Here is a 27,081-nt window from a genome sequence, read left to right as displayed (position 1 = left end):
CTATCTCGGCGGAACTCTGCCGCACAAGAAGGATTTTTTAAAATGTTCTGTTAAATGATCCTTGAGACAGGTCAAGGAATATGGCACTAATTCCCACATACCATGTCATAATGATGATCTGGGCTTATTCTTCACGCATATCGTTGGTGAATGTGAGAGGACGGGAATCTTATGCTAATAGTATAGGAAATACACTGCGCCACAGACCGTGTAGTGGCTTACGGATGTAGGTGTAGATGTGTGTGTGTGTGTGTGTGTGTGTGTGTGTGTGTGTGTGTGTGTGCGTGTGATGTCTGAAGGGAAGCACAGGTAGCCTGTGCCGCATCTGTGCTGCGGTGTGCCGCCAACATGTCTCTGGGGATGGCCATTGTGTCGCCTCCAATGGCGTGGGTAATCGGTACAGGCGCTCAGGTCTACACAGTATGGTCCAGCACGAGGAAGGGTCCATCCAGTCGATTTACTTCACAGCATCTGATTTCAAATCCCGAGTCAGAAGCAAAATGTGCGCAAATGCTTCAGCTGTCATAGTTAGTGACTGTGATGAAACCGCGAAGCCGGATCAGAATGGGGCAGGAAAAACAGCGGTGTATCTAGAGCAAGGAGACGAAGATTAAAGTTCTTGGTTGAATATGATGAATAGAAAAGACGTCGAAACGGTGCTTTATAGCAGTGCTGCTAGTCAAATACATGGATTGGGGTTGGGTTGGGTTCTATGGGGAAGAAGACCAGACAGCGAGGTCATCGGTCTCATCGGATTAGGGAAGGACGGGGAAGGAAGTCGGCCGTGCCCTTTCGAAGGAACCATCCCGGCATTTGCCTGGAGCGATTTACGGAAATCACGGAAAACCTAAATCAGGATGGCCGGACGCGGGATTGAACCGACGCCCTCCCGAATGCGAGTCCAGTGTCTAACCACTGCGCCACCGCGCTCGGTCAAATACATGGAAGCGCCAAAGAAACGTGTACAGGCATGTGTATTCAAATACAGAGATATGTAAACAGGCAGAATACGGCGCTGCGGTCGGTAACGCCTATATGACACGACAAGTATCTGTCGCAGGTGTTAGATCGGTTACTGCTGCTATAACGACAGGTTATAAAGATTTAAGTGAGTTTGAACGTGGTATTATAGTCGGCGCACGAGCGATGGGACACAGTATCACCGAGGTAGCGATGAAGTGGGGATTTTCCCGTATGACCAATTCAGGAGTGTACAGTGAATATCAGGAATCCGGTAAAACATCAAATCTCCGACATCGCTGCGGCCAGAAAAAGCTCCAGCAACAACGGGACCAATGACGACTGAAGAGAACCGTTCAATGTTACAGAATTGCAATCCTTCCGCAGATTGCTGCAGATTTCAATCCTGGACCATCAACAAGTTTCAGCGTACCACCCATTCAACGAAACATGATCGATATGGACTTTCGGAGCCGCAGGCCCACTCGTGTACCCTTGATTAATGCACGACTCAAAGCTTTACCCCTTGTCTGGGCCCGTTAACGCATTGGACTGTTGATGACTGGAAACCTGTTGCCTAGTCGGACGAGTCTCGTTTCAAATTATACCGAGTGGATGGAAGTGTACGGGCATGGACCTCCATGTCACCTGGGGAGTGTTCAAGCTGGTGGAGGCTCTGTACTGTTGTGAGGCGCGGGCAGTTGGACAGATATGGGACCCCTGATATGTCAAGATACGGCTGTGACAGGTGACACGTACGTAAGCATCCGGTCTGATCACCTGCATCCATTAGTGTCCATTGTGCATTCCGACGGACTTGGGAAATTCCAGCAGGACAATGCGATACCCCACAAGTCCAGAATTGCTACAGAGTGGTTCCAGGAACACACTGCTGAGTTTAAACACTTCCGCTGGCCACCAAACTTCCCAGATGCGAACATTATTGAGCATATCCGGGATGTCTTGCAACTTGCTCACCAGAAAAGATCTCCACCCCCTCGTACTGTTACGAATTTATGGACAGCGCGGTAGGACTCATGGTGTCAGTTCCCTCCAGCACTACTTCAGACATTAGTCGAGTCCACATCAGTCGAGTCCATGCCTCGTCGTGTTGCGCCACTTATACGGGCTCGCGGGGGCCCTAAACGGTATTAGGCAGGTGCATCAGTTTCTTTGTCTCTTCAGTGTACTATTCTAGGCTTGTTTTTAAATAAAGAACCGTTTTGAAATTCAGCTGGTGCAGCGCTGTGGTCGGCATTTGGCGCATGCGCACTGTGCTCCGAATTTGACTGTCAAGCCACAGACACCATTACAGAGTCATTCGGTGTGTTCTAGTTTGTTGATCAGTATTTGAAATGCCTCCTCTGACTGAGAATACGCGTTGTGATTCGTTTTCTTAGTACTAAAAGCGTGAGAGCGGTGGAATTCATAGTCAGAACAATGAAGTGTATGAAGAAAACATGGTGACCAATAGGATGGTACGGAAATGGGTAAGCTTTTAAATATGACTGTACGAATGTGCATGATGAGCACCAAAGGGAGAGATCTTCAGTGATTGCTGACTATTTGGTGCCGAAAGTTGATGAAAAAGTGAGAGAGCACAGACAGTTTACGATTTCGACGTTACGTGATAAGTTTCCTCAAGTGTTAAGAAGTGTGCTTGATGCAGATGTTACAGAACGTTTAAATCATCGGATGTTATGCTAATCAGGCGGCATATTTGAATGAGGTAGTCTATGTATTGGAAAGCTGGTTCAAATGGCTCTAAGCACTATGGGGCTTAACATCTTAGGTCATCAGTCCCCTATACTTCGAACTACTTTAACCTAACTAACCTAAGGACATCATACACATCCATGCCTGAGGTAGGATTCGAACCTGCGACCGTTGCAGCAGCGCGGTTCCGACTAAAGCGCCTAGAACCACTCGGCCACAGCGGCCGGACGGAAAGCTGGTTGTACGATACGATTAATATTGGTGGGAATTATGTAGAAAAATAGATTAAAGTACAGACTTTCATATAGAAATAAAACTGTTAAGAAAAGTGTACTTGTTTTATTTTATTTCAAAATGGTAAACGTAAAAAGAAGCCTCGCTTCAGGTATAGTTCACTTTTTAGGAAAATAAAATCCAATTTTCCTCTAAGGATGTTTTATTGCTCAAATATTGCAGAGCAACGAAATCGAGACTGCCTAAAATTTAGACAAAGGATTTTTTTACAATTCTCGTAGCAAAATTCAGAGTGAGAAAAGTAAGAGTGAAAAAAATTAACGAAGAGAGGGAAAACATACAGTGGGAAATAGACAAATGGGTTACCAAACGGTTGACCATAAGACCTAGTTTTGCAAAAATAAAGAAAAATTCACTTGCTTGAAAGTAATCATGGTGATGAACTTAATTTATGATTGGAGAGGATTTAAAATGTTTCAGGAACAGCTGCTAATAGCTATGTAACAAAATTACCAAAAAGTTCAACTCCTCAAGGTATAGATGTTTTGTGTATGAACAGTTGTACTGACGCAGAAACTGTGGAATTTTTTCTTTCGTGATAAAAAAAAAAAAAAAGGAAAATAAGTATCAAATAACAGCTCGAATTGAAACTTCTCTTCCTTCACCTTACCTATAAGCTATTAATAATAATAAAATATGGATCGATATTTTAATAGATTATGTATTATGCATTCTGAACAAGGCTAGATATTAAAAAATTTAAAAAAGCGAATGGTCGTATGTTTTGTGAAATTATTTGCCTAAAAGTAAGAAATAAAACAGATTAGAGAAAGCTTTGACGTACCTCATTTTCTGTACGCGATTTAGAGTACAATTGCAAGGTGCATCAAAATTTTCTCTAATCTACTTTACCTCTTACTTTCACAGAAATCATTTCACAAAATTTTTGAACCTTTTTTATAATTTTATTTCTGTATATTCTTATACAGTTGCATTTTAGATGTTTCATTAAGTCTGTTCCGCAATGCGTCTTCTCCATTCTACGTGAAACAGGATAGTGGATGCCAACAAGCGGGAGCATCTAGTTCAACTCCATGTCAGAGTACACCGCTACCAGAGTCTCCTTCGTGTGTTTAACACTACTTGGGTTTCTGTTTATACCAACGTTATAGAGTAGTTCCCTGGCTAAACTGTTCAGAGTCTCCACAGCTCCTGTAGAATAGCATAATTTTGTATGGTGGCGGAGGGGGGGGGGGGGGGAGGGGGGGGGGGGGGAAAGAGAAAGGAAAGGAAGGAACTAATGATATCAGCTGCATCATTTCTGAATGTGGAACAAGCAGCTACGAGGGAAAATGTGTACCAGGCTGAGATCTCCTGCTTCGACAAAAAAAATGGTTCAAATGGCTCTGAGCACTATGGATCTCAACTGCTGAGGTCATTAGTCCCCTAGAACTTAGAACTAGTTAAACCTAACTAACCTAAGGACATCACAAACATCCAGGCCCGAGGCAGGATTCGAACCTGCGACCGTAGCGGTCTTGCGGTTCCAGACTGCAGCGCCTTTAACCGCACGGCCACTTCGGCCGGCTCCTGCTTCGACAGGGCACAGTATTTATCGCACATGTGCGCACTATATCGGCACGCTCCCCAGCTGACCCACGCTCCTAGGTAGTGCTGCCTATCCGCAGTCGCCGTTTACGCTAATTTTAGATTCGCGCTGAAGGTCGAACGTAAATGTACAGTCGTGGACAAAACAAGCGAGACCCCTCGCCGTTTTCGTTATGCTGCTCCGCACAGCCTTAAAGTCTGCTACACACCGTAACAGGCAAGGCAACGAAGTGTTACCAACATACTATGTACAAGCGTGAAATTGAAAAACTATCCGAACTTTGTCAGACTGTTTTCAATCACGTGTAAGACTATATTAATGCTGATTACTGTGTAAAACAACACACGTAAATATAAGATATAAATGAAAGAAGAAACGCTAATTACTATGAACTGTACTAATAAAAATTAATTTCAGCTTATCGAGATAACATAAGTGTTTTAGTAAGACAAAGTACCCCAGATCGTTACGAATTAGCAAAATATTATGCGAATTTGGCTACCTTTATTCTGTACTGGCGCCCTGTGGATGTCAATATGAAAATCTTGTAGAATTTCATACTTGTTACAGCCCATTTTTTCCGCTTCAGTCATGAACTGAATTGACTTAAGTGTGACACTGAATGATTTTTAGCTGAATTTCGTTATGAATCTTTACACATTGATAAATTTCCGAACTTTCATGGTAGTTCAGCAACGGTAATCCAGTATGACTGGTCTGAACGTTGACACAGACCGTTTCGCGGCCAACTTCGCATAATATTTCGCTAATTCGTAACGATATGGGGTACTTTGTCCTACTAAAACAGTTATGTTATCTCGATAAACTGAAATTAATTTTTATTAGTACAGTTCATAGTAATTAGCGTTTCTTCTTTCATTTATATCTTATATTTACGTGTTGTGTTTTACACACTAATCAGCATTAATATAGTCTTACACGTGATTGAACACAGTCTGACAAAGTTCGGATAGTTTTTCAATTTCACGCCTGTTACGCTGTGTAGCAGACTTTAAAGCTGTGCAGATCATCATAACGAAAAGGCGAGGGGTCTCGCTCGTTTTGTCCACGACTGTACATCCGCACTGAAGGTTGTCGATTCATTGCCCATCAAGGTGAATGGGGTATACGATTTGTGATGTCTGTTGTTCCAGATATGTCCGAATGACATCATGTATTCACATAATCCTATACAACTGACGTATATGCAACAGAAAACTGTGGCGACCATATGGCGGCTGCCACTTTCCGGTATTCGGGTGTCCGCGAGCAGCTGGATGGGGCGTCTGGCGTGACCGGCCCTGGAGGTCGCAGCTTATTGGGCACGGCTTATTGGCCGCACTGCGTCAATAGACTGCGTGACGGGACGCGATTATCGACTCGTGGGAGTCGACTAGAAGCGCGAGTCGACTGGGCCGTCGAGTGCGCTATCGGGTCCCGCGCGGGCACCTAATGGAGCGTGCGGGGAAAGATTGGCCGGGCCTGCAGAGGCGGCCGCGGACGGAGCTGAAAGAAAAAGTGGTCGCGACGGGGCGAAGGAACTCCGGCAAACTCGCGGTCCGACGCCGCCGGCGCTTTGATGAATGCCGCGGACGCGCCAAGGGAATCTCAATTATGGGCGGCAGCCCATTCCCCGAGCTCCGAAAGGCATTCACCCGCGCCAGCCAACGAAAACTCTTACAACTGTCTGGCTTACTACCCAGTGGCAACATCTGAAACAATTGTCATACCGAGTTTGTGTGCAAAATGTTTGTAACCAGTTCTGACACTCAGTTATAACAATAAAATAATGAAAAATCAGCAGTCCGGAAAAAGTTGTGGGTGAAACTTTGTAACTAGCAGGGTAATCTGCAGTGTACAGTCCTGATACTGGAAATGAGACATTTATTGTTTTCAAATGCATTTGTTACTGTGCTTTTACATCTGACTCATCACCTCTTGAGTAAAGAAGCCTCTTTGGTCCTTTAACGAGCCTGTCTGGTTCTTTAACGATCAGCAGTCTCCTTATTTCTAACGTAATCCCCATAACTGTTGATACATTAACACTGAGGTGACAAAAGTTGTGGGATACCCCATAATAACCTGCCCTGTGTAGTTCAGCTGTTCGACTTGGGATGGAGTCAACAAGCCGTTGGAATTACCAGATACGCACCAACCAGTCGAAAGATCATTTTTTCTTAATTTAATTTTGAGTTTAGGGTCACTTCTGGTGGTGAATGCGGGAACTCTGACAGCTCAACGACATGTCAGGGACATCTTCATGTGACAGACTTCCGGCGACTACTCAGAAAATTTAGAGAATCGTCATTTGAACATGACTGCCGAACGATTCTATGGCTGCCAACATACATTGCGCGTAAGTACCACGAAGATACGATACGAGAAATCAGGGCTCATATGGAAGTACACTACTGGCCATTAAAATTGCTACACCAAGAAGAAATGCAGATGATAAACGGGTATTCATTGGACAAATATATTATACTAGGACTGACATGTGATTACATTTTCACGCAGTTTGGGTGCATAGATCCTGAGAAATCAGTACCCCGAACAAACACCTCTGGCCGTAATAACGGTGAGTCAAACAGAACTTGGATGGCGTGTACAGGTACAGCCGCACATGCAGCTTCAATACGATACCACAGTTCATCAAGAGTAGTGACTGGCGTATTGTGACGAGCCAGTTGCTCGGCCATCATTGACCAGACGTTTTCAATTGGTGACAGATCTGGAGAATGTGCTGGCCAGGGCAGCAGTCGAACATTTTCTGTATCCAGAAAGGCCCGTACAGGACCTGCAACATGCGGTCGTGCATTATCCTCCTCAAATGTAGGGTTTCGCAGGGATCGAATGAAGGGTAGAGCCACGGGTCGTAACACATCTGAAATGTAACGTCCACTGTTCAAAGTGCCGTCAATGCGAACAAGAGGTGACCGAGACGTGTGACCAATGGCACCCCATACCATCACGCCGGGTGATACGCCAGTATGGCGATGACGAATACACGCTTCCAATGTGCGTTCACCGCGATGTCGTCAAACACGGATGCGACCATCATGATGCTGTAAACAGAACCTGGATTCATCCGAAAAAATGACGTTTTGCCATTCGTGCACCCAGGTTCGTCGTTGAGCACACCATCGCAGGCGCTCCTGTCTATGATGCAGCGTCAGGGGTAGCCGCAGCCATGGTCTCCTAGCTGATAGTCCATGCTGCTGCAAACGTCGTCAAACTGTTCGTGCAGTTGGTTGTTGTCTTGCAAACGTCCCCATCTGTTGACTCAGGGATCGAGACGTAGCTGCACGATCAGTTACAGCCATGCGGATAAGATACCTGTCATCTCGACTGCTAGTGATACCTGGCCGTTGGGATCCAGCACAGCGTTCCGTATTACCCTCCTGAACCCTCCGATTCCATATTCTGCTAACAGTCATTGGATCTCGACCAACGCGAGCAGCAATGTCGCGATACGATAACCCGCAATCGCGATAGGTTACAATCCGACCTTTATCAAAGTCCGAAACGTGATGGTACGCCTTACACGTGGCATCACAACAACGTTTCACCAGGCAACGCCGGTCAACTGCTGTTTGTGTATGGGAAATCGGTTGGAAACTTTCCTCATGTCAGTACGTTGTAGGTATCGCCACCGGCGCCAACCTTGTGTGAATGGTCTGAAAAGCTAATCATTTGCATATCACAGCATCTTCTTCCTGTCGGTTAAATTTCGCGTCTGTAGCACGTCATCTTCGTGGTGTAGCAATTGTAATGGCCAGTAGTGTATAGAGACAGTCGCTTTTCCCTCGCTGTATTTCCGAGTGGAACAGGAAAGGAAATGACTAGTAATGGAACATGGTACCCTCCGCTACGTATCATACAGTGGCTTGCGGAGTATCTACGATGCAATTATACAAAATGTCAATAGATGCCCATACAAACTTTTTCTGCTCGGAAGATGGCATCCCTGTCAATGGACGACTACGCCAACGAAGACGCCAGAGGGCCTATCAAACGGAGCCGTCCCACATCCACCATCACTGTGTACACAGCCACAGGCGGTGGAGCATGGCCTACCAGACATTTTGCAGTGGAGACCACAGGAAGAATGGAAGCAGGACACACAACATCCCTTGGCCCGTACTATCGGGTAGGAATCGTGAATCGACCAGCCGATCGTATATAGATGTAGACAGTATCGCGTTGCCATTTTTCAACAGGAAAATGCTCGTCCACGTCAGATACGCGTTTCAACAAAGCGTCTGCATACCGCTGAGTATTCCTGTGGCTTGCAACATCGACACATTTGTCCCCGATAGAACAAGTCTGGCGCTAGCTCAGACGTCACTTCGTTTTCGCTGCCACGGAGCAGGATATCAGCGAACTGATATAACAGTTGTAGGACTCAGTCAGTGCGTGCATCCGTACCGAGTACGATGTCGTGTCCTGCTGATAAGTGGGCTCATACTGCCAAGTTCTCTAAATTTGAATCAACGCTGTAATCATTGAAGTACCATCAAATGCCCTCTCAACCCGTGAAGTTTCGTTTCTATTCCTCGTACTCTTCTGTGTGCTTCAAGTTTTTGCTTTACTGTGTTTGTCAGGCAGTGTAATTTAAGGATAAACAGAGAAACGACAATGGTGCCAGAGAATAGCACAACGACAAATAAAGACTTGCTCAACATCAAAGTTGGGAAAGACGCAATAATTCTATAATCGAGAGGATTTGCTTTATTTAATTCCGGTCTAGCTTCACAATTTTTATTTGTAATCAGATAATTAGTTTCGGTCGCTAATGACCATCTCCACTCTACATCTACATCATACTCTGCAAGCCACCTAATGATGTGTGGTGAAGGGTACTCTCCTTACCACTATAGTGGGTGGGAAGAATAGTGCGTGGGAAGAATGATTGTCGGTAAGCCTCTGTATTGGCTCTAATTTCTCGAATTTTCTCCTAGTGGTCAATACTCGAGATGTATGTGGGGGAAAGCACTACGTTGTCCGACACCTCTTGAGATATGCTGTCCCGAAATTTCAGTACTAAATCTCTCCGTGATGCACAACGTCTCTCTTGTAACGTCTGCCAGTGGAGTTTGTTTAGCATCTCCGTAACGCTCTCTCACCAGCTAAACGATATCGTGATGAAACGCACCGCTCTTCGTTGGATCTTCTGTATCTCCTCTATCTGTCCTACCTGCTAAGGATCCCAGACAGATGAAGCCACTTCTTTCATGGATAAGTTACATTTCCTTAAGATTCTTACGATGAATTCCCACTATCTGTTTTATATGGTCATTCCACTTAAGGTCTCTCTGGATAGTCACGCCTAGATATTTTACGGCAGACGCTGTCTCCAGCTGTTTGTCATCAATAGCGTAGCTGTACAGTAGTGGATTTCTTTTCCTATGTATGTGCAATACGTTACATTTATTTACGTTCAGGGTCAATTGCCAGAGGCTGCACCATTCATCAGTTCTCTTCAGGTCGTTCTGCAAATACTTACTGTCTCCTGGCGTCATCTGCGAATAGCCTTAACGAGCATCCGACGCTTTCTACTAGATCATTTATATATATCGTGAACAGCAACGTTCCTATCCACGTGGTGCATTTTGCGTATCAAGCCATTACACGTGATGGTGCAGCCATTTCGACTTCGTCAAACAAACAAAATTGTGGTATGCAACTTGAGGTGCAGTATGTACGCTTCAGTGGTGTTCTTTGCATGCTACAATTTTATTTGTCTGACGATGCCGAAATGGCTATTAATTGCACCATCTGATATGTATAATGAAACACGTTTCTACTCAGGTCTGAAGACGACCGAAATTAATCACCTGATGTCATAAACATTGTGATCCACGACTGCATTTATAATAAAGCAAATATTTTCCTGGATCGCTGAAAACCGTTTCGTGACGTCACAACTCGTACAATTGAGAGAAGTTTCCTGTCTAGCAAGTAGGATTAAGAAGCAAGAAACGTACCAAAATTAGACGAATACGTGAAGGAAATTTTCTTCAATTAAAGAGCTCCACTGACGTCGGATACTGATATGGAATTGAGGAAGGAGCTCCTGAACGTGCACACCGGGAACATACCGTCGTGTGGAAGTGAGTCTTGGATCATCGGAAATATTAAAATGAAGAAACTACAAACATGTGAAATGTGACACTGTCGAACAACATAAAAAATTAATTGCACCTATAAAATACGAAACGTTAAAGTGATACAAAGAATAGGTGACGAAAGAGTGTAGAAGAACCTTGTCATAAGGGGGAATTAGTGGCACACTGCCACGACATCAAGAAACAGTTAAGCTCGTTTACGGATTTCCAGCATACATAGTTAAGCTAGTTTCCGAAAGCAGCAGTAGAGAGGGGAAAATGATAGTGGCAGACAAGGAGAGACTGCAGTAAACAAAGTAGATCACAAAGGATGTTGGATGTAATAGTAACACTGAAGTGAAAAGATTGTCGCAAGATAGTAAAGTTGCCTGACAGAATCAAGCCAGGCTAAAGATAAATGACAAAGCAAAGAAAGAGAAAACACAACTGTAAACATTCACTTTTTTCGTATTAAAGACGTAGTATAGTTAAAGCTGTTTAGTGCGTCAGACATTATTTGTATTCCCACTACGCGTTTCGGTGGTTCACACTTTTTCCCACAGCAGCAGACAAAAAAAAAAAAAAAAAAAAAAAAAATGCAGTATATATTTCGCCTATTTCTGGTAGTAAAATTGATTTTTGGAACATGACAAAGTTAAAAGTTAAAAAACCTATGTTTTTAATAGTAAAGTGTGCTTACAAGTGGAGTGGAATCGTAAAGATGCGGCATACTGCTATTTGTTGCTCTTCGTTGTACATTATGTTTGGATTACTTCAGACAAAGATGTTTCACATCTCAGAGGCTACGTTTACACATGAGTGAGGAGTACATACAACAAATAGAAGTATGCATCATCTTTTCGATTCCACTCGTGTTGTAAATACACTTTACTCTTACAAATTCATTTTTTTAAACTTTAAATCAGTTTCATCATCAACAAAAACAGGAAACATAACCTGCTTAGCAGCATTTTGTGTGCTGCTGTGAAAAGGCGTCTGTGCTCTACACAAATGCCAGGAATACAACAACGCAGTTCTCCACCTGAAGATGATAGTGTGAACCATCGAAACGCGTAGGCAAAAACAATCAGTAAGTAGCGCAGTAAGCTGTTTTATTTATGTTTAGGGACGAAATATTCAGAAAGACTTAAGCTATGGTCGGAGTTGGCGAACATCTAAATTACCTGAGGATGCGACATTGCCTCCCAAGTGCATTGTAATTATTCAGAAAGAGTTAAAACCAATATAGTCACTGTTACTGTGTTCAGAGAACAACCGGAACTTACCTTCTCTCAGAGACGAGTAGCTGGTCTCCTTGCGGCATGCCTTGGAAGCCTTCAGAACTTCAAACTGCACACAGTACCTGCAACAAGACAACAGTGGCATCAAGGAACGACATCCTCGCGTACAAACAAACTTCTACTAATACGCATACTGTACGGAATTCTTAACCGTTCTTCAAAGTGGTGAGCGCTCATATTTACATTAGAGAGACTGGACTACGTAGCCATATAGTACATGTAGCTTGAAACAAAGGTATGCTATCCATTTCGTGTTAGGCTTCGTACTCCATCACATTCTCTGTGCTGGGCACATTTGAGATGCTTCAATGAATAGGCGAAAGCCTCCTCAACAGTTCAATATTCCGCAGAATATGTTTCATATATGTGTATGTCCTTTTCTTGTTTTGTATTTTCAGTGTGTCTTTATAGGTAGCCATGTGTACAGAAAAAAAAGATATTTGTGTAGTAATATTATTTTCAATTTATAAATGTAAGCTCTGTGTATTTCTAGACACTTCTCCAACAGTGAATATTTTATCCGTGTAACAAAAATTTGTGAGCATAAGAGAAACAGTTGATGAGTAGAGTCAGTCTAACAACAGAAATCGAAAGTGTTAAGACGACTGGATGTGAACGATTAGTTGCCTTATGAAAAGTAATGTATTTGTGTAATGGGAAACTGTTTTAGTAGTGGCGGAAAGAGAAGTTTGGAAGATATCAGGGACAGCCATGAGACGGAGAACGTTGTCGTTTACAAGGAAGATGCGTGTAGATCTCGAAACATTTTGAATTATGTTTGCTATAATTTGCTAATACTTCAAGAAACAGATTTTATTTTCCAAGATCGACGCAGAAGAGGTAGTCACAAGTGTTGAAGGCATTGTACAAGAGGGAAGAAATCATAAGATGATTCATTTCTTGTTCAAAGGTTTGAAATGTGTGTGAATTCCTAAGGGACCAAACTGCTGAAGTCATAGGTCCCTAGACTTACACACTATTGAGACAAACTTAACCGACCTTACGGTAATAACAACACACACAGCCTTGCCCGAGGGAGGACTCGAACTTCCGGCGGGAGGGGCCACGCAATCCGTGACATGGCGCCTCAAACCACACAGCCACTCCGCGCTGCCTTCAAAGGTATTATTGACGTTAGCCATACCTGGGCACTGAAATGTATCATAGATAACGGGGAAAAATTTGCGCCGGGCCGGGAATCGAACCCGGATTTCCCGCTTAATGTAAGTAACCGTCACTCCTTCTGCCTTAAAACACTTCAAAATTTAGTACTTTACCATTTAAAAAAAAAAGTATTTCTGTTACGAGTCATGCATAGTACTAAATCGAATTTTACGCTTCGCTAACCCAACCTGGGACCCTCTTACGCTAGAGGGCTCCGAATTGTAGCGTGAAACATGGCGGTGCGTTACGTAGCTGCATCGGTGAGTGAGAAACAGCGGGTTGTAATCGAGTTTCTAACTACAGAAAAAGCGTCTCCAACTGAAATCCGTAGAGGAATCAAAGCTATGTACGATGGTGATTGTATCGACATCAGTAATGTTCGAAGTTCGGTTGTCGTGCTCCTAATGAACGGGCGTTAAGCGTAACCTGTGTGACAGAGCACGGAGTAGACGATTACGAACGGCAACCGACTCATCGGAATCGGGCTCACGAACGCATCAGAGAAAATCGTCGGATAACACAGACACAGCTCTCAGGCAAGTGTAGCATATGACGAGAGCATTTACACGCCATCAATGCGGTACACAAAAATCTCTGCGCACGGTGGATGCCTCGAATGCTCACTTCTGAAATGAAACAGGGGAGACTGGACATCCGTCACCCATTTCTCTTGCTTTTTGAGTGTGGGAGCGACGTGTTCCTTATCAACATGCGATGAAAGATGCGTTCACTATTTTGACCCCGAAAACAGGAGAGCATCAATCGATTTCCGTCAAAAAGGCTCACCGACGCCAATTAAGTGCAGAGTCCTCAGTCGGTGTTGTTATTCACATTGTCGTGAGATTCATTCAGTTCCTGTTTCAAATAATTTTTAATTCTATCACTATCATTTGATCACTGTTTATTATATTAGAATTACTGTCATTTTAAGTAACTCTGATGTAAAAACTACTAGTTCTATGATACAGTGATCCCAAGGCGCTAATCGGCTCAGGCATATTTTAAGTTTTACGTTCAGTATTAAATTGTGAACATTTTTTTAAAAAAATAGATTTATATATAGAGGACAAATGTAAGGATATAGCCTTATCTCACTAGGGGTAAGATAGATGGTTCAAATGGCTCTGAGCACTATGGGACTTAACATCTCAGGTCATCAGTCCCCTAGAACTTAGAAATACTTAAACCTAACTAACCTAAGGACATCACACACATCCATGCCCGAGGCAGGATACGAACCTGCAACCGTAGCGGTCGCGCGGTTCCAGACTGAAGCGCCTAGAACCGCTCGGCCACTCCGGCCGGCCGGTAAGATAGATACTGCCTACAGGAAAATTTAAGAGACCTTTGGAGAAAGGAGAACCACTTGCATGAATATCAAGAGCTCAGATGGAAACCCAGTTCTAAGCAAAGAAGGGAAAGCAGAAAGGTGGAAAGAGTATATAGAGTGTCTGTACAAGGGCGATTTACTTGAGGGCAATATTATGGAAATTAAAGAGGATGTAGAGGAAGATGAAATGGGAGATATGATACTGCGTGAAGAGTTTGACAGAGCACTGAAAGATATAAGTCGAAACAAGGCCCCGGGTGTAGACAACATTCCATTAGAACTACTGACAGCCTTGGGAGAGCCAATCCTGACGAAACTCTACCATCTGGTGAGCAAAATGTATGAGACAGGCGAAATAACCTCAGACTTCAAGAAGAATATAATAATTCCAATCTCAAAGAAAACAGGTGTTGACAGGTGTGAAAATTACCGAACTATCAGTTTAATAAGTCACGGCTGCAAAATACTAACGCGAATTCTGTGCAGACGAATGGAAAAACTGGTAGAAGCCGACCTCGGGGAAGATCAGTTTGGATTTCGTAGAAATACTGGAACACGAGAGTCCATACTGACCCTACAACTTATCTTAGAAGCTATAATGAGAAAAGGCAAACCTACGTTTATAGCATTTGTAGACTTAGAGAAAGCTTTTGACAATGTTTTCAAATTCTGAAGGTGGCAGGGGTTAAATACAGGGAGCGAAAGGCCATTTACAATTTGCAGTTATAAGAGTCGAGGGGCACGAAAGGGAAGCAGTGGTTGGGAAGGGAGTGAGACAGAGTTGTACCCTCTCCCCAATGTTATTCAATCTGTATATTGAGCAAGCGGTAAAGGAAACAAAAGAAAATTTCGGAGTAGGTACTAAAATCCATAGGGAAGAAATAAAAACTTTGAGGTTCCCCGATGACATTGTAGTTCTGACAGAGACAGCAAAGGACTTGGAAGAGCAGTTGAACGGAATGGACAGTGTCTTGAAAGGAGAGTATAAGATGAACGTCAACAAATGCAAAACGAGGATAATGGAATGTAGTCGAATTGAGGATAATGGAATGTAGTCGAATTGAGGATAATGGAATGTAGTCGAATTAAGTCGGGTGATGCTTATGGAATTAGATTAGGAAATGAGACACTTAAAGTAGTAAAGGAGTTTTGCGATTTGGGGAGCAAAATAACTGATGATGGTTGAAGTAAAGAGGATATCAAATGTAGACTGGCAATGGGAAGGAAAGCGTTTCTGAAGAAGAGAAATTTGTTAACATCGAGTATAGATTTAAGGGTCACGAAGTCTTTTCTGAAAGTATTTGAATGGAGTGTAGCCATGTATGGAAGTGAAACGTGGACGATAAATAGTTTGGACAAGAAGAGAATAGAAGCTTTCGAAACATGGTGTTACAAAAGACTGCTGAAGATTAGATAAGTAGATCACATAACTAATGAGGAGGTATTGAATGGAATTGGGGAGAACAGTAGTTTGTGGCACAACTTGACTAGAAGAAGGAATCGGTTGGTAGAGCATATTCTGAGGCATGAAGGGATCACCAGTTTAGTATTGGAGGGCAGCGTGGAGGGTAAAAATCGCAGAGGGAGACCAAGAGATGAATACACTGAGCAGATTCAGAAGGATGTAAGCTGCAGTACGTACTGGGAGATGAAGCACCTTGCACAGGATAGAGTAGCATGGAGAGCTGCATCAAACTAGTCTCAGGACTGAAGACCACAACAACAACAGATTTATATCTCTAAATTTGAGTGAGTTACGAAAGGCTGAATATTTGTGTTGGAAAAGGGTTGTCCTGAGGTACCGAGTTTTAAATTTTCACTTTATTACCATTTTGCAATTGGACATACTTCACAAAAAAATTCTGCATATAAATTGCCCTTAAAATGTCCTTTCAAAAATGGTACAGAGATTTTTTTCAAATTAACATTACATATTTATTGGTTAACCCCTCCAGACCTACAGCACATTACAGTGCAGATACATTTAAAACCAAGTAAACTGGCCCCAAACTGAGAGAAATTAGCGTACCACGTGCTGCAGTTTTAGAAAGAATATTGACATTTTTATTGTATGTTATGGTCAACTGCAAATTGGCAATATGTGTAGGCACCACTTGTCTAGCATTATTCTAATCACAAATTGTTTTTCTTTCATGCAAAGCTACTGTGAGCCCCTCAAAACGCCTCTACAATATAGGTATTACTATTGTGTGATGCATTACATACACAGCTGCTATATTTTGAAAAGGGGCCTCTAGTCGGGCCAATGTTATTTCCCCTTAACGACAAGAGATCCGATTTCAGAAGACTGACATAGATTTCTTTTAAAGCTATTATGGACCCCTTTAGGATTCAGACAACTTTCAAATCGATAGGACCATGTACAGAATGAAGTAAATTATAATACGCAAAGAACTAAAATGGATACTTTAGACATTACCAACCATTTTTGTTTCTTTCTGAAAATATTACTTCTCTGACCAGAGGTCTCTTTTCATTGTCCTTTTTCACAAACACATAAAATATCTGTGGATTTTCAACTTTTCGCGGCGTAATGAATAGTCCATTAAATTTCGAGCATGCAGCCGCGCAATTAAAATTTCTTCCCCTGATATTTCGGCCGCGTATCGTCCGGCTATCCTCAGAGTAAGTCGCAAGACTCGCAATTAATCGAGTAACCCAGCCCTGTCAAGAATGAAAGTAATTCTCCGACTAGCCCTTCAGAGGCCATGCGGACAGACTCCGTATTTACCGCCAATTAAGGCTATCACAGACGGGCAATAGAACCAGTGGTGAACGCGCTGGGAAACAATCGCCCTAATGCCTCGGCCGCAAATGGTCGCCCAGTGTTTACTGACAAAATGTTGCCTCGGAGGCGGCACAGTGATGCGTTTCCCGCATTGACAGTGCATTCAAAGCGGAAGCGAGTGGTGGCGGGCGTTAACTTGACTGACAGGCACGGTAAGCCCCTAAGCGGAGAGCTGTCTCCCGGAACTGCGAGCGGCATTAGTTGCGCGGCTCCAGTAACATCGTTTAATGGTCTCTGCTAATCCGCGCTCCCAGCAGAGGATGGGCAGTGTATCAAAATCGCCCCCACTGTCGACCAAACATTCATTAAAGCAGCTGCATGAAAACTTGAACACGCATCTGTGGGCACCGACCGGCGGGTTCTGAATAGAGGCAGTGTGCCGGCAGAGTTTCATTATGGGCAGCGCCGTCTCTCTGCCGGCGTGCACAACCCGCGGACATCGGATCGATCGATCGTTGTATGATAGGAAAAGTCACGCCACGTCCCACCGCTGGCCGCTGGAAACGGCGATAGCGCACGGACTGAATATAGCTGTGTCGACACTGTTTTCATGTTTCGCCATATTAAAAAATAAAGCAAGCCCCAGATAAAAGCGGCATCCACGTCTGTTGTACGCGCGCACATTCATTCACAGAAAAACATCATTTCACTTAAAAGCATAAAATACATTTGAAAATAACGACAGACATAGAAAGCGCTTGTCCTGCATCCCTATGCATTACTGTGTGTGAACGCTCATTCACACTTCACGCTATAGTGTTTTCACGTGAGTTTCCCACAGTTAGCGTAAACTTTTAGGCCTTTTTCCATCCACTTTTCTAACTAAATATCCTTACAAATGAAAATCACAAATAGACAAGTTCGGCGATCGAGGTGGCTACAAATCTTTGTTTATTGTCAATTCTTCTGCGAAGGCTTTCTTGAATCCGAAACAGTGACGTGTGGAACATAGCACCTTCCTTCCGGAAAAACCGGCACTGCGTTTCGAGTTTTTACCTATCTTTTGATTCAAAATATCGATTTTTATAAATTGGATTTTTGGATCCATAAAAGTGTTTACATTCCACTCCTGAAACGGTTTTTCCTAATACGGGACAGAAATGTTTGTTATTCGCGGTTAAACAAAAAAATGCAACTGCCTGAAATCGGCCTTTTTCACGCACCAATTTTTTTCTTTCGGAAGACGAGTTATTGTACCGCTGCTTGGGAGGAAACACAAAATTCAAATGAAGGTTTCAACTCGTGTGTTTGGAAGTTAGCCTCCAAGCATTTGCGTTCTGGTGCGAAGACTGTGGAGATTGCGACTTTCTTAGCAGTGAGCAGCTTCAAGGAAGGGTATTCAGCATCTCTGAAGACCATGGCAACGATGGACGTCACCCTGGGACTCTATTCGACGCAGTTCGCCAAGCATTCGGACGACCACCGGATTCAAGCGGCCGAAAACCGCTCGTCACCGGCAGTACGAGCGGCTCTGGAGTAGCACAAGATGGCCCAGATCGAGCAGAACGCCCTCTATGAGGAAGAGGAAGGAATAGTTTATGGACCCGGAATAGCAGATTGAACGTAAGTTGCGTAATATTGCACTTATATGTAGTCAAAACTTCAAACGCGTTTTCTCGAAATGACTTTTTTTTATCGCGCGGTATGGTAACTTCAAATCTACTGAACGGATTGGCATGATTATTTGCTTCCGACGAAGCTAAGTTGTCTGGGAGTTGTACCACTTCTATTCCGGTCCATCAACTACAAATATTTTTACTTGGCCGACGAAGTAAAAAAATCGATGAAAAAAACTATTTGTTTCCTATGGTCCAAATAACTTAAGCTAGGTACAACTCCTAAAGAATCATATACTTCGCTAACGTCAACTCAATTTTGATTTCAGGTGAGCCGGCTGACCTGTGACATACCGCGCGTGGAGGTCTACAGTGAAATTTTGTTTCGTTCCGACGGCCTTTCCGCCTTTGCTCTTCGACATTTCCGGTCGAAAAAATTCCAGTTTGTACAGAAAATATCAATAAACACTTTGATCAAATTTGACATTGATATCTATAACATATTTCTTAACGAACATGCTTGTTTCTGGCCAAAGATAGTAAACTTCCCCTTAACTCTGTCCAAACAGGCCTCAGAAGCCCCAACGGTACCGACCGACCATCGTGTCATCCTCTGACGACAGCTGTTACTGGACGCGGATATGGAGGGGCGTGTGGTCAGCACACCGCTTTCCCAGCGTTGTCAGTTTTCGTAACCAGAGCCACTACTTCTCAGTCAAGTAGTTCCTCAATTGGCCTCACAAGGGCTGAGTACACCTTGCTTGGCAACAGCGCTTGGCAGCCCAGAACGGTCACTCATCCAAGTGCTAGCTAAGCCCGACAGCACAGCTTCGGTAAACTGACGAGAACCGCTGTTACCATTGCGTCAAAGCCGTTGGAGTGCCTTCATACATGAGTAGCAAAATCGTAATATTATAATATAAACAGTCTTACTGAGCGTGGTTTGTGGTTTCAAACAACATCGGGCTGAAACATTAAATTCATTAGTACGTCCAATTATAGTAAAGCAGTCTTTTTTCCATCCCAAGAAACTCTCGTCACAACGAAAATCAGCCAACGTCGCATGTACAACATAAGCTATAGATAATTACAAAGGTTAACACCAGTCTGATGATGAACATGTCGATACGAAGGTGTTAAAGCGCTGTTTGTTCTTAATTAACAGCTTGACACTACAGTGTCTCACAAGATATATGAAGGACCTTCTGTAGTTACAGCAACAAGAACGCCTGATGTTAGTGGCGAAAAACAGTTGGCCAGAAAGAATGTGTGACAAAACAAATAAGATACAGAGCGATAGTATAGGAGCAGGATGGGGACTGGAAAGGCGAGAAGAGGTGGAGAGAGAACTGTGGCAGAAATGACAGGCAGTGCAGAGTCCCCGCTAAGGACGGTCATAAAGGTACCGATACCGAGCACCTTTCAACAGATTTATGGAAGTCCATCCTCGGTGCTGAAGTGGGACAACGGCTGACAATACTCGTATAAGTAATGGAAATGGAACACCGCTGCCGTATTTTCAAAGCATTTATTACTCAGAAGACCAGTTTTGCGAGGCTTTCCCACAAAGTAAGAGACATTTTGAAATGGAAAATTAACAAATTGTAAAAATCAAATTTTATTATATGCACTTTAAAGATACGTTCTTAACCTATTTTTCTATACAATCGGCATTAAAATAGGGGCAGTTATCACACCGTTTTTCAACAGCGTTTCTGTAGAAATCTGCCGTCAGCGATTACAACCACTGGTCTATACTGGCATGCAGTTCGGCGTAAGTGTCAAAACGTTGTGGAGGTAGCCATGTTTTCATTGTAGGAAAGAGGTGGTAATTGCGAAAGTTCCGTAATGGCGAAACGACGATTTTCACGAATTTTATCGTTGACTTTCGTCTCAATTCGTCAGTCACAAGGCTAGGCCTACCATGCGGTCCTCATCGTGAACATTGGTACAGTTATTTTTAAAATCAATGCACCATTGTCAATAAAATTCTTCTGGGTTTGAGGCCGCATTGTTATCTGTAAAATTCCGACGTTTCGGCGACTGCTGCAAGGCGCCTTCATCAGGGTGTATTGCTGTTAGCAGTTAGCAATACACCCTGAGGAAGGCACCTAGCAACAGTCGCCGAAACGTCGGAATTTCACAGATGATAAGGCGGCCTCAAACCCAGAAGAATTTTATTGACTGTGACAATGGCCGCGGAAGCGTATTCTTACATCAATGCACCATTGTCTCACTTGGCTATCACTGATCATTCTTTTTCCATACACGTCACAACGGTCGCGATAAAATTCAACTGGCTTGCAGTTTCTTGCCAACAAAAACCACGAAGTGCACCTCACATGTGCCGGAATTTTCTAATGCAGAGCACATTTCAACACGTCACGAAAAACAATGTAGCAGAGAAACCGCTACCACGGCTGGATGCGTGCTAAGTTCAGGAACGTTATGGTACCAAGATGGAGGTTACAGCCCCACCCACCGCGGCGACCAAAACATCTGTTCCTTACTGGATAGCCTCTACAGAAACCTGAATCATGTAGTTATTGGCAGGAAGAACCTCCTAAGGTAACTACTGGCTTACTTTAAACGTATGACAGTATTAAACAATAATACATTTTCTAAGAACAATTTTGGAAAGGGCAAAATTGAAAACATCGTTCGACTGAAAAATATACAGGGATACCCAACAACATGTTATGCAAAAAGTTGTAGAAGCGATGTAAGGAACGATAAACGGCAGCAAGGAACCCATCGGGTATAGATCAGCCGCAAGCAAAGTATAAATGCATACCAACGTACTCAAATAGCTGTTTGAGGTAGGTGAACTCTAAGGAACAAAAGCAACAACCTGGCCTAAAGTGTTCGGTTAAAATAAAAGAGCGCGAATAACTATGAATGCGGGAACCCTAGCTGTCATGAGTACTATGTAATCTGTAAGTTATACACAATGGACTCGTAAATGGCAAGAAAAACTAAAAAATTATAAATGTCCAAAAGCCATGCTCTTTTATCTAATCCTCATTTAATAAAAATTATCCTACTTAAAACGTGCAGAAAGATGGCTGACAGGTTCAATGCATCATGTTGTGGGCCAATTAGAAATGGGAAGAACTGATCGGTTAAAACCGATACCGGTATTTTAGATCTAAATAGCCGGTATTTTTCGATAATTGTTTGGTTCCAGTTATAAAGGGCGTTTTTCCCAGTTTTGATAATAACCAGAAAAAAACCAGTATATCAAATTGCCATAGCACCAGTACAAAGATTCTTGGTTTTTAAATAAAGCTTTAAAAAAAACGAGTAATTTTTATTGGTAAAATTTCCATTGCTTTGAAATATTGGGCTGTTACAGAAATTGGGAAATGCGATAAGCAGTATTTTAACAACGATGCCTGCAGTTAGAAACTAGCAAAAAACGCGTGACATAAAAATTAGTACAGCATTGCGGAGAGAATAATGTACCTGTTGTCCGGTAGCGTGGCCTAACAGACGGTACGTGCGTACGTGCAGAGTGCAACACTAGCCCCCACCTGATCAGTTCGGTGGTTTCTCCCTGTCGTCTTTGGACATCAGTTGCATTGCAGAATGATAGCATCCTTCGTTTGGAAGAATTTTACGAAGAGCGGTAGCAATGACGTACAATTCTCCATTGTGCTAAAAAATTAAAAATTAAGGAAGGCACAACAAACCTGTCACATCACATAAGGAGAAAATACGCTCAATTTTCCTTGGGAAAGAAGGTACATTTGACTGATGTAAAACTTTATTGACGCGCTATCAACTTGGGATATTAACTGAACACTTCATACTTTAGCCCTTGCCATCAGAATGTCTGTCTCCTTCGCCATCGCAGTATCTGCTGGAGACGAAAAGGCCAATTTCTGCTGCAGCCTCCACCCCACATCGATCTCCTACTTCTTCATTTTCATTAGAATTTTCAATATCTGATTGAAGTCTACGTTTGTTACTGGAAGTAACAGCAATAAAAAACAGAAAATCAGTTATTTCGGCAACCGGTTATTTGATCGATTTTAACAGTCAGCTTAGAGACGAAAAAGAACCGCTGTAACTGAAAACCATTTTTTTCCCAGCTAATACTGGCATTATTGCCGTCAATTCCCCTCCCCCTGTCCCCCACCCAAAAAAAAAAAAAAAAAAAAAAAAAAAAAACGCGTCGTGCCTCATGAAAACGATAAGCGCTACAAGCACGCGAAATGGTTAGTACACTTGACTCGCATTCGCCAGGCAAATTCCGAGATGGTTCCTTTGAAAGGGTACGGTCGATTTCCCTCTCCATTCCATCTTTGACACAATCCAAGCTTGTGCTCCGCCTCTAACGACAGTTTATTATGAGAATCGAAGCTTTCGAAATGTGGTGCTACAGAAGAATGCTGAAGATTAGATGGGTAGATTACATAACTAATGAGGAGGTATTGAAAAGAATTGGGGAGAAGAGAAATCAGTGGCACAACTTGACCAGAAGAAGGGATCGCTTGGTAGGACATATTCTGGGGCATCAAGGGATCACCAATTTAGTACTGGAGGGCAGCGTAGAGGGTAAAAATCGTAGAGGGAGTCCAAGTCCCAGGTGCTGGGAGATGAAGTATGCTAAATGGTCTCTTTTGATTTTGTCTTATGACTATGTAGTAATTTTAATGAAATATTTTTAACTAATATCTTAAAGTCATTTTATTAATTTTTATGTGTATGAAAAATGAAATTTTAATTTCATTTTAAGACTGTGTAGTCATGTGGATGAAATATTTTTCCAACCAATGTGTTAAAGATGCATACCATGTTCCTCGACAAAAATTTTAGGCTCTATTTTGTCGTATGTATAAAATTAGGTTATATTTTGTCGTATGCATAAATTTTGCAGATGTTATGTATCCCCATGTTTTACATTCATTTGATATTTTCCTTCACCTCTAAAAATTGTGTCGTCTTCTTGTTATTTTTATTTACTGTGAATTTTCGTCCGATACGGCTTATTTTAATTTCATGAACCGCTCTGTAGCTTGTGTTTCACATACGTACGTCTTTTGAATGGACTGTAAATTATTTTACGCTCTAACATTCATCAGTCTTGCTTATCTGTTACTTTACATTTTATTTTATTGGTTTTTTATGTACTCTCAGTCAGGTGGAGAGCTGTTACTACCCCAGTTTAATAATTTGAATATCACATAATTATTAATCGCAACTTCTTTGGATTCAGAATAAGATTTTCACTCTCCAGCGGAGTGTGCGCTAATATGAAACTTCCTGGGTGATTAAAAATGTGTGCTGGCCCGAGACTCTAATTCGGGACCTTTGCCTTTCGCGAGCAAGTGCTCTACCAACTGAGCTACCCATGCACGACTCACGACCCGACCTCACAGCTTCAATTCTGCCAGTACCTCGTCTCCTACCTTCCACACTTCACGGAAGCTCTTCTGCGAACCTTGCCTTGGTAGAACAGTTGCCCGCGAAAGGCAAAGGTCCCGAGTACGAGCCTCGGTCCGGCACACAGTTTTAATCTGCCAGTAAGTTTCTTTGGATTCGTTCACGACTGTCCTCTTTGACCTTGAAGTCCTTTGACTTATATTGCTGTACATCACTAGCTGAACCTGTGTCAATGTACCGTCATATTTTTATCTTGCTACAATTTTCGATTTATTATCTTGGCAATTATAGTTTTCTTCGATAATTTATTTTTAAAACATCTGTGGCATGTGATACATCTATGATAATTTTCGTGAGTATTATGATCGATTTTACATTTTTTCCTGTTTTCGCTATTTCGTTCGGCATTGTCACACTGCACACTTTCGTATGTTGTAAATCCGTCGTTGATGATGGTTCCGAAACGAAACCGGTAGCAAAATAAAGTAACACTATTACAGAGAGCACAGTGTTACGATTTTTTAAAGATTTTTACATGCTGTTGATCATCGCCTAAGCAAGGATTTCAGCAGTCTAGTGACCTCGAAATCGACGGGGCGTTAACCCGATCTTCCCCCGTTCCACGCGGCGTAGCGGAGCGGAACGTGTTCTAAGGGACTGCTAATTGTCGACGAACGTCCGACAGCTTACACAACCGTATATCTGTTTCAAGCTTTTCCTGCAACGGCCACTCACGCAAACCGGCGGCGTCGTCCATTATGCCAACTTTGTGGTCGCCGAGAAAAAGAAAAAGAGAGAAGGAAAAGGATAATTTCCGCGCCTCGCAATTAAGGTCCCTCCTGGCATTGCGCCCGCCTCCCGCTCGCGGGATATGAATGACCGCCGCACGCTCTTTTTGCTTTTGGCTTCCCTCCTCTCATTTCCGCCGCCTCAATGAAGCGTGTGCCGGCCATTTTCAAAGCTGACGTCGCCGCGTCCGCAATTCACGGATCGTGACCCAGCGTAACGAAGCTGCGCCTTATTCACGGGCTTTATGTTCCGCACGGCCAGACACACACACACACACACACACACACACACACACACACCGTAGCACAGTTTATACCCAACAGTTCCATAAACGGTCGCCAGTGGCAGCACTGCAGCCACGGCTCCAGACGTTCTCCTGAAAATTAAGAGCCGCCCCATCCCGTTCCCCATTCTAATTTACACGCTGCACATATTTATCGTTCACCCAATCGCAGTCAAAGGTAATGCAAGACACTTCGCTTTTAGTTACAACAGTCCACTTTTATACTCCGCTAGCTATCTTACGTTGTGAGTCAGGGGGTACTTCTGGTCGAGTCCGATAATTATACAGCGACCATTTTTTTTTTTTTTTTCGTTCAGAGAGCTGGACGAGTTCTTTGATTTGTTCGGAAGGAAAGGCCAGCCTTGTTTGCCCACTTTCGGCAGGTCGGAGACACGCTGCGTTGGCAGAATCGAGGCGTGTCCTGCAATCCGCCTCAAACTATTTTAGAGAAACCATAAAGTAGAAAAAAATCATTTTTACGTTCGCTTCACGATGATGTGCCCAGTATCTAGTCAATAGTTGTAGTTGTTGTGGTACTTCCATTTAAGTAAGACACTGCGCGAAATTTGAAAAAGTTTGCAACAGAAAATAGGGATCACTATGATTTTCAGTTTGCTGCATATTACATAATATGTGCTACATACGAAACTTAGCTAACATATTGAATTTTTCAATATACTTGTGTGAAGGTGCCTGTCAGTCACCAACCACGAGAAAACTGAAATGAGGTAGCACACTCATTACGCGATTACGAACGCGAGCAATAAAGCCAGAATGAAATACCCACAACATTTCCCATATTTCATAAACAGTCTGTGATATCGAAATGAGATTTTCGCAAATGATAGCACCCAAATGCGTATTTTTCCATATGTTTATTATGCAAAACTTCATTATCCGCTGAGTTGTTTCACTAACTACAAACGTTTAATTAAATAATGGAATTTATATGGACCATCGATAGTTGATGAAACGGGAAATACTCTGGGTTGTGGAACATAAATGAAGACATTACACGCTTATGTTTGTAGGGAGGATGTGCTTTTTCATAAGCTATTGATCATACTTTTCCTCAGTTCCTCACATAATAAACCACTCTTTCGGAGATCTGTAGCAGTTGCGTGTGCACAACATCTTATCGAGGTGACATAATGTAAACTCCGCTGTGTTTTGGCGAAAGAAGCACATTGTAACATGGCGACAATAGAAATGAAGGTTATACTCCAAACTCGACACTCGCGACACTTCTGGTATGATTATAAATGTTTAAAAGCAAGGCTAATATAGACTGCTGCTTTTGTCACATTTACAACGGAATTTTTTGTACATACTAACAAAGTAGATGAGACAGTAGATCTTTTTAAATGGTCACCATGTAAGTATGGGCGTGGGTGGGGGGCGCTTAATATTTACAAGCAATGTGAGCAGAGGATTCAGTTTAGAACGGCACTTCTCTTCCAACACTTGGCATTTCCCCCTCACCGCCTCTGAGGCAACAATAGCTCGTGGACACCAACTTCCCTGAAATGGACTGGCCCAGCCGCAGTCCAGACCTGAACGCTACGTAACACCTTTGGTATGTGTTAGAATGTCAAGCTTTGCTGCTCTCTCAGGTCGCTGCTGCTCTCTAGTGCTATGGTGGTAGAAAAGCTACGTGGCGTCGTTTTCACAATGGCGGGTTCAGATCATCATAATGTTTCAACGATATATATATATATGTTATCTGCTTTTACGGCTTCATTGGACCACTTATGTCAATCATTTCCTGGCCCTCTTCTTCAGTAAGCGCATGTTTCGTTCTTTCTTAACTGCCCAGTACCTTTTCATTCGTTCTG

At 42.9% G+C, this 27,081-nt stretch overlaps 1 protein-coding gene across 1 annotated transcript in view; it reads right to left on the bottom strand.

Annotated features, from left to right (window-relative positions):
* LOC126419388 (somatomedin-B and thrombospondin type-1 domain-containing protein-like) overlaps nt 1–27,081 on the bottom strand; it is a 359,147-nt gene that overhangs the window by 15,230 nt on the left and 316,836 nt on the right. Inside the window, exon 4 of the mRNA XM_050086575.1 lies at nt 11,913–11,989. Coding sequence (XP_049942532.1) covers nt 11,913–11,989 — 77 coding nt within the window. The remainder of the gene's footprint in view (nt 1–11,912; nt 11,990–27,081) is intronic.

Source organism: Schistocerca serialis, chromosome 9 (assembly GCF_023864345.2).
Source record: "Schistocerca serialis cubense isolate TAMUIC-IGC-003099 chromosome 9, iqSchSeri2.2, whole genome shotgun sequence".
Lineage (NCBI taxonomy): Eukaryota > Metazoa > Arthropoda > Insecta > Orthoptera > Acrididae > Schistocerca > Schistocerca serialis.
This window is presented reverse-complemented; position numbering and strand designations above follow the sequence as displayed.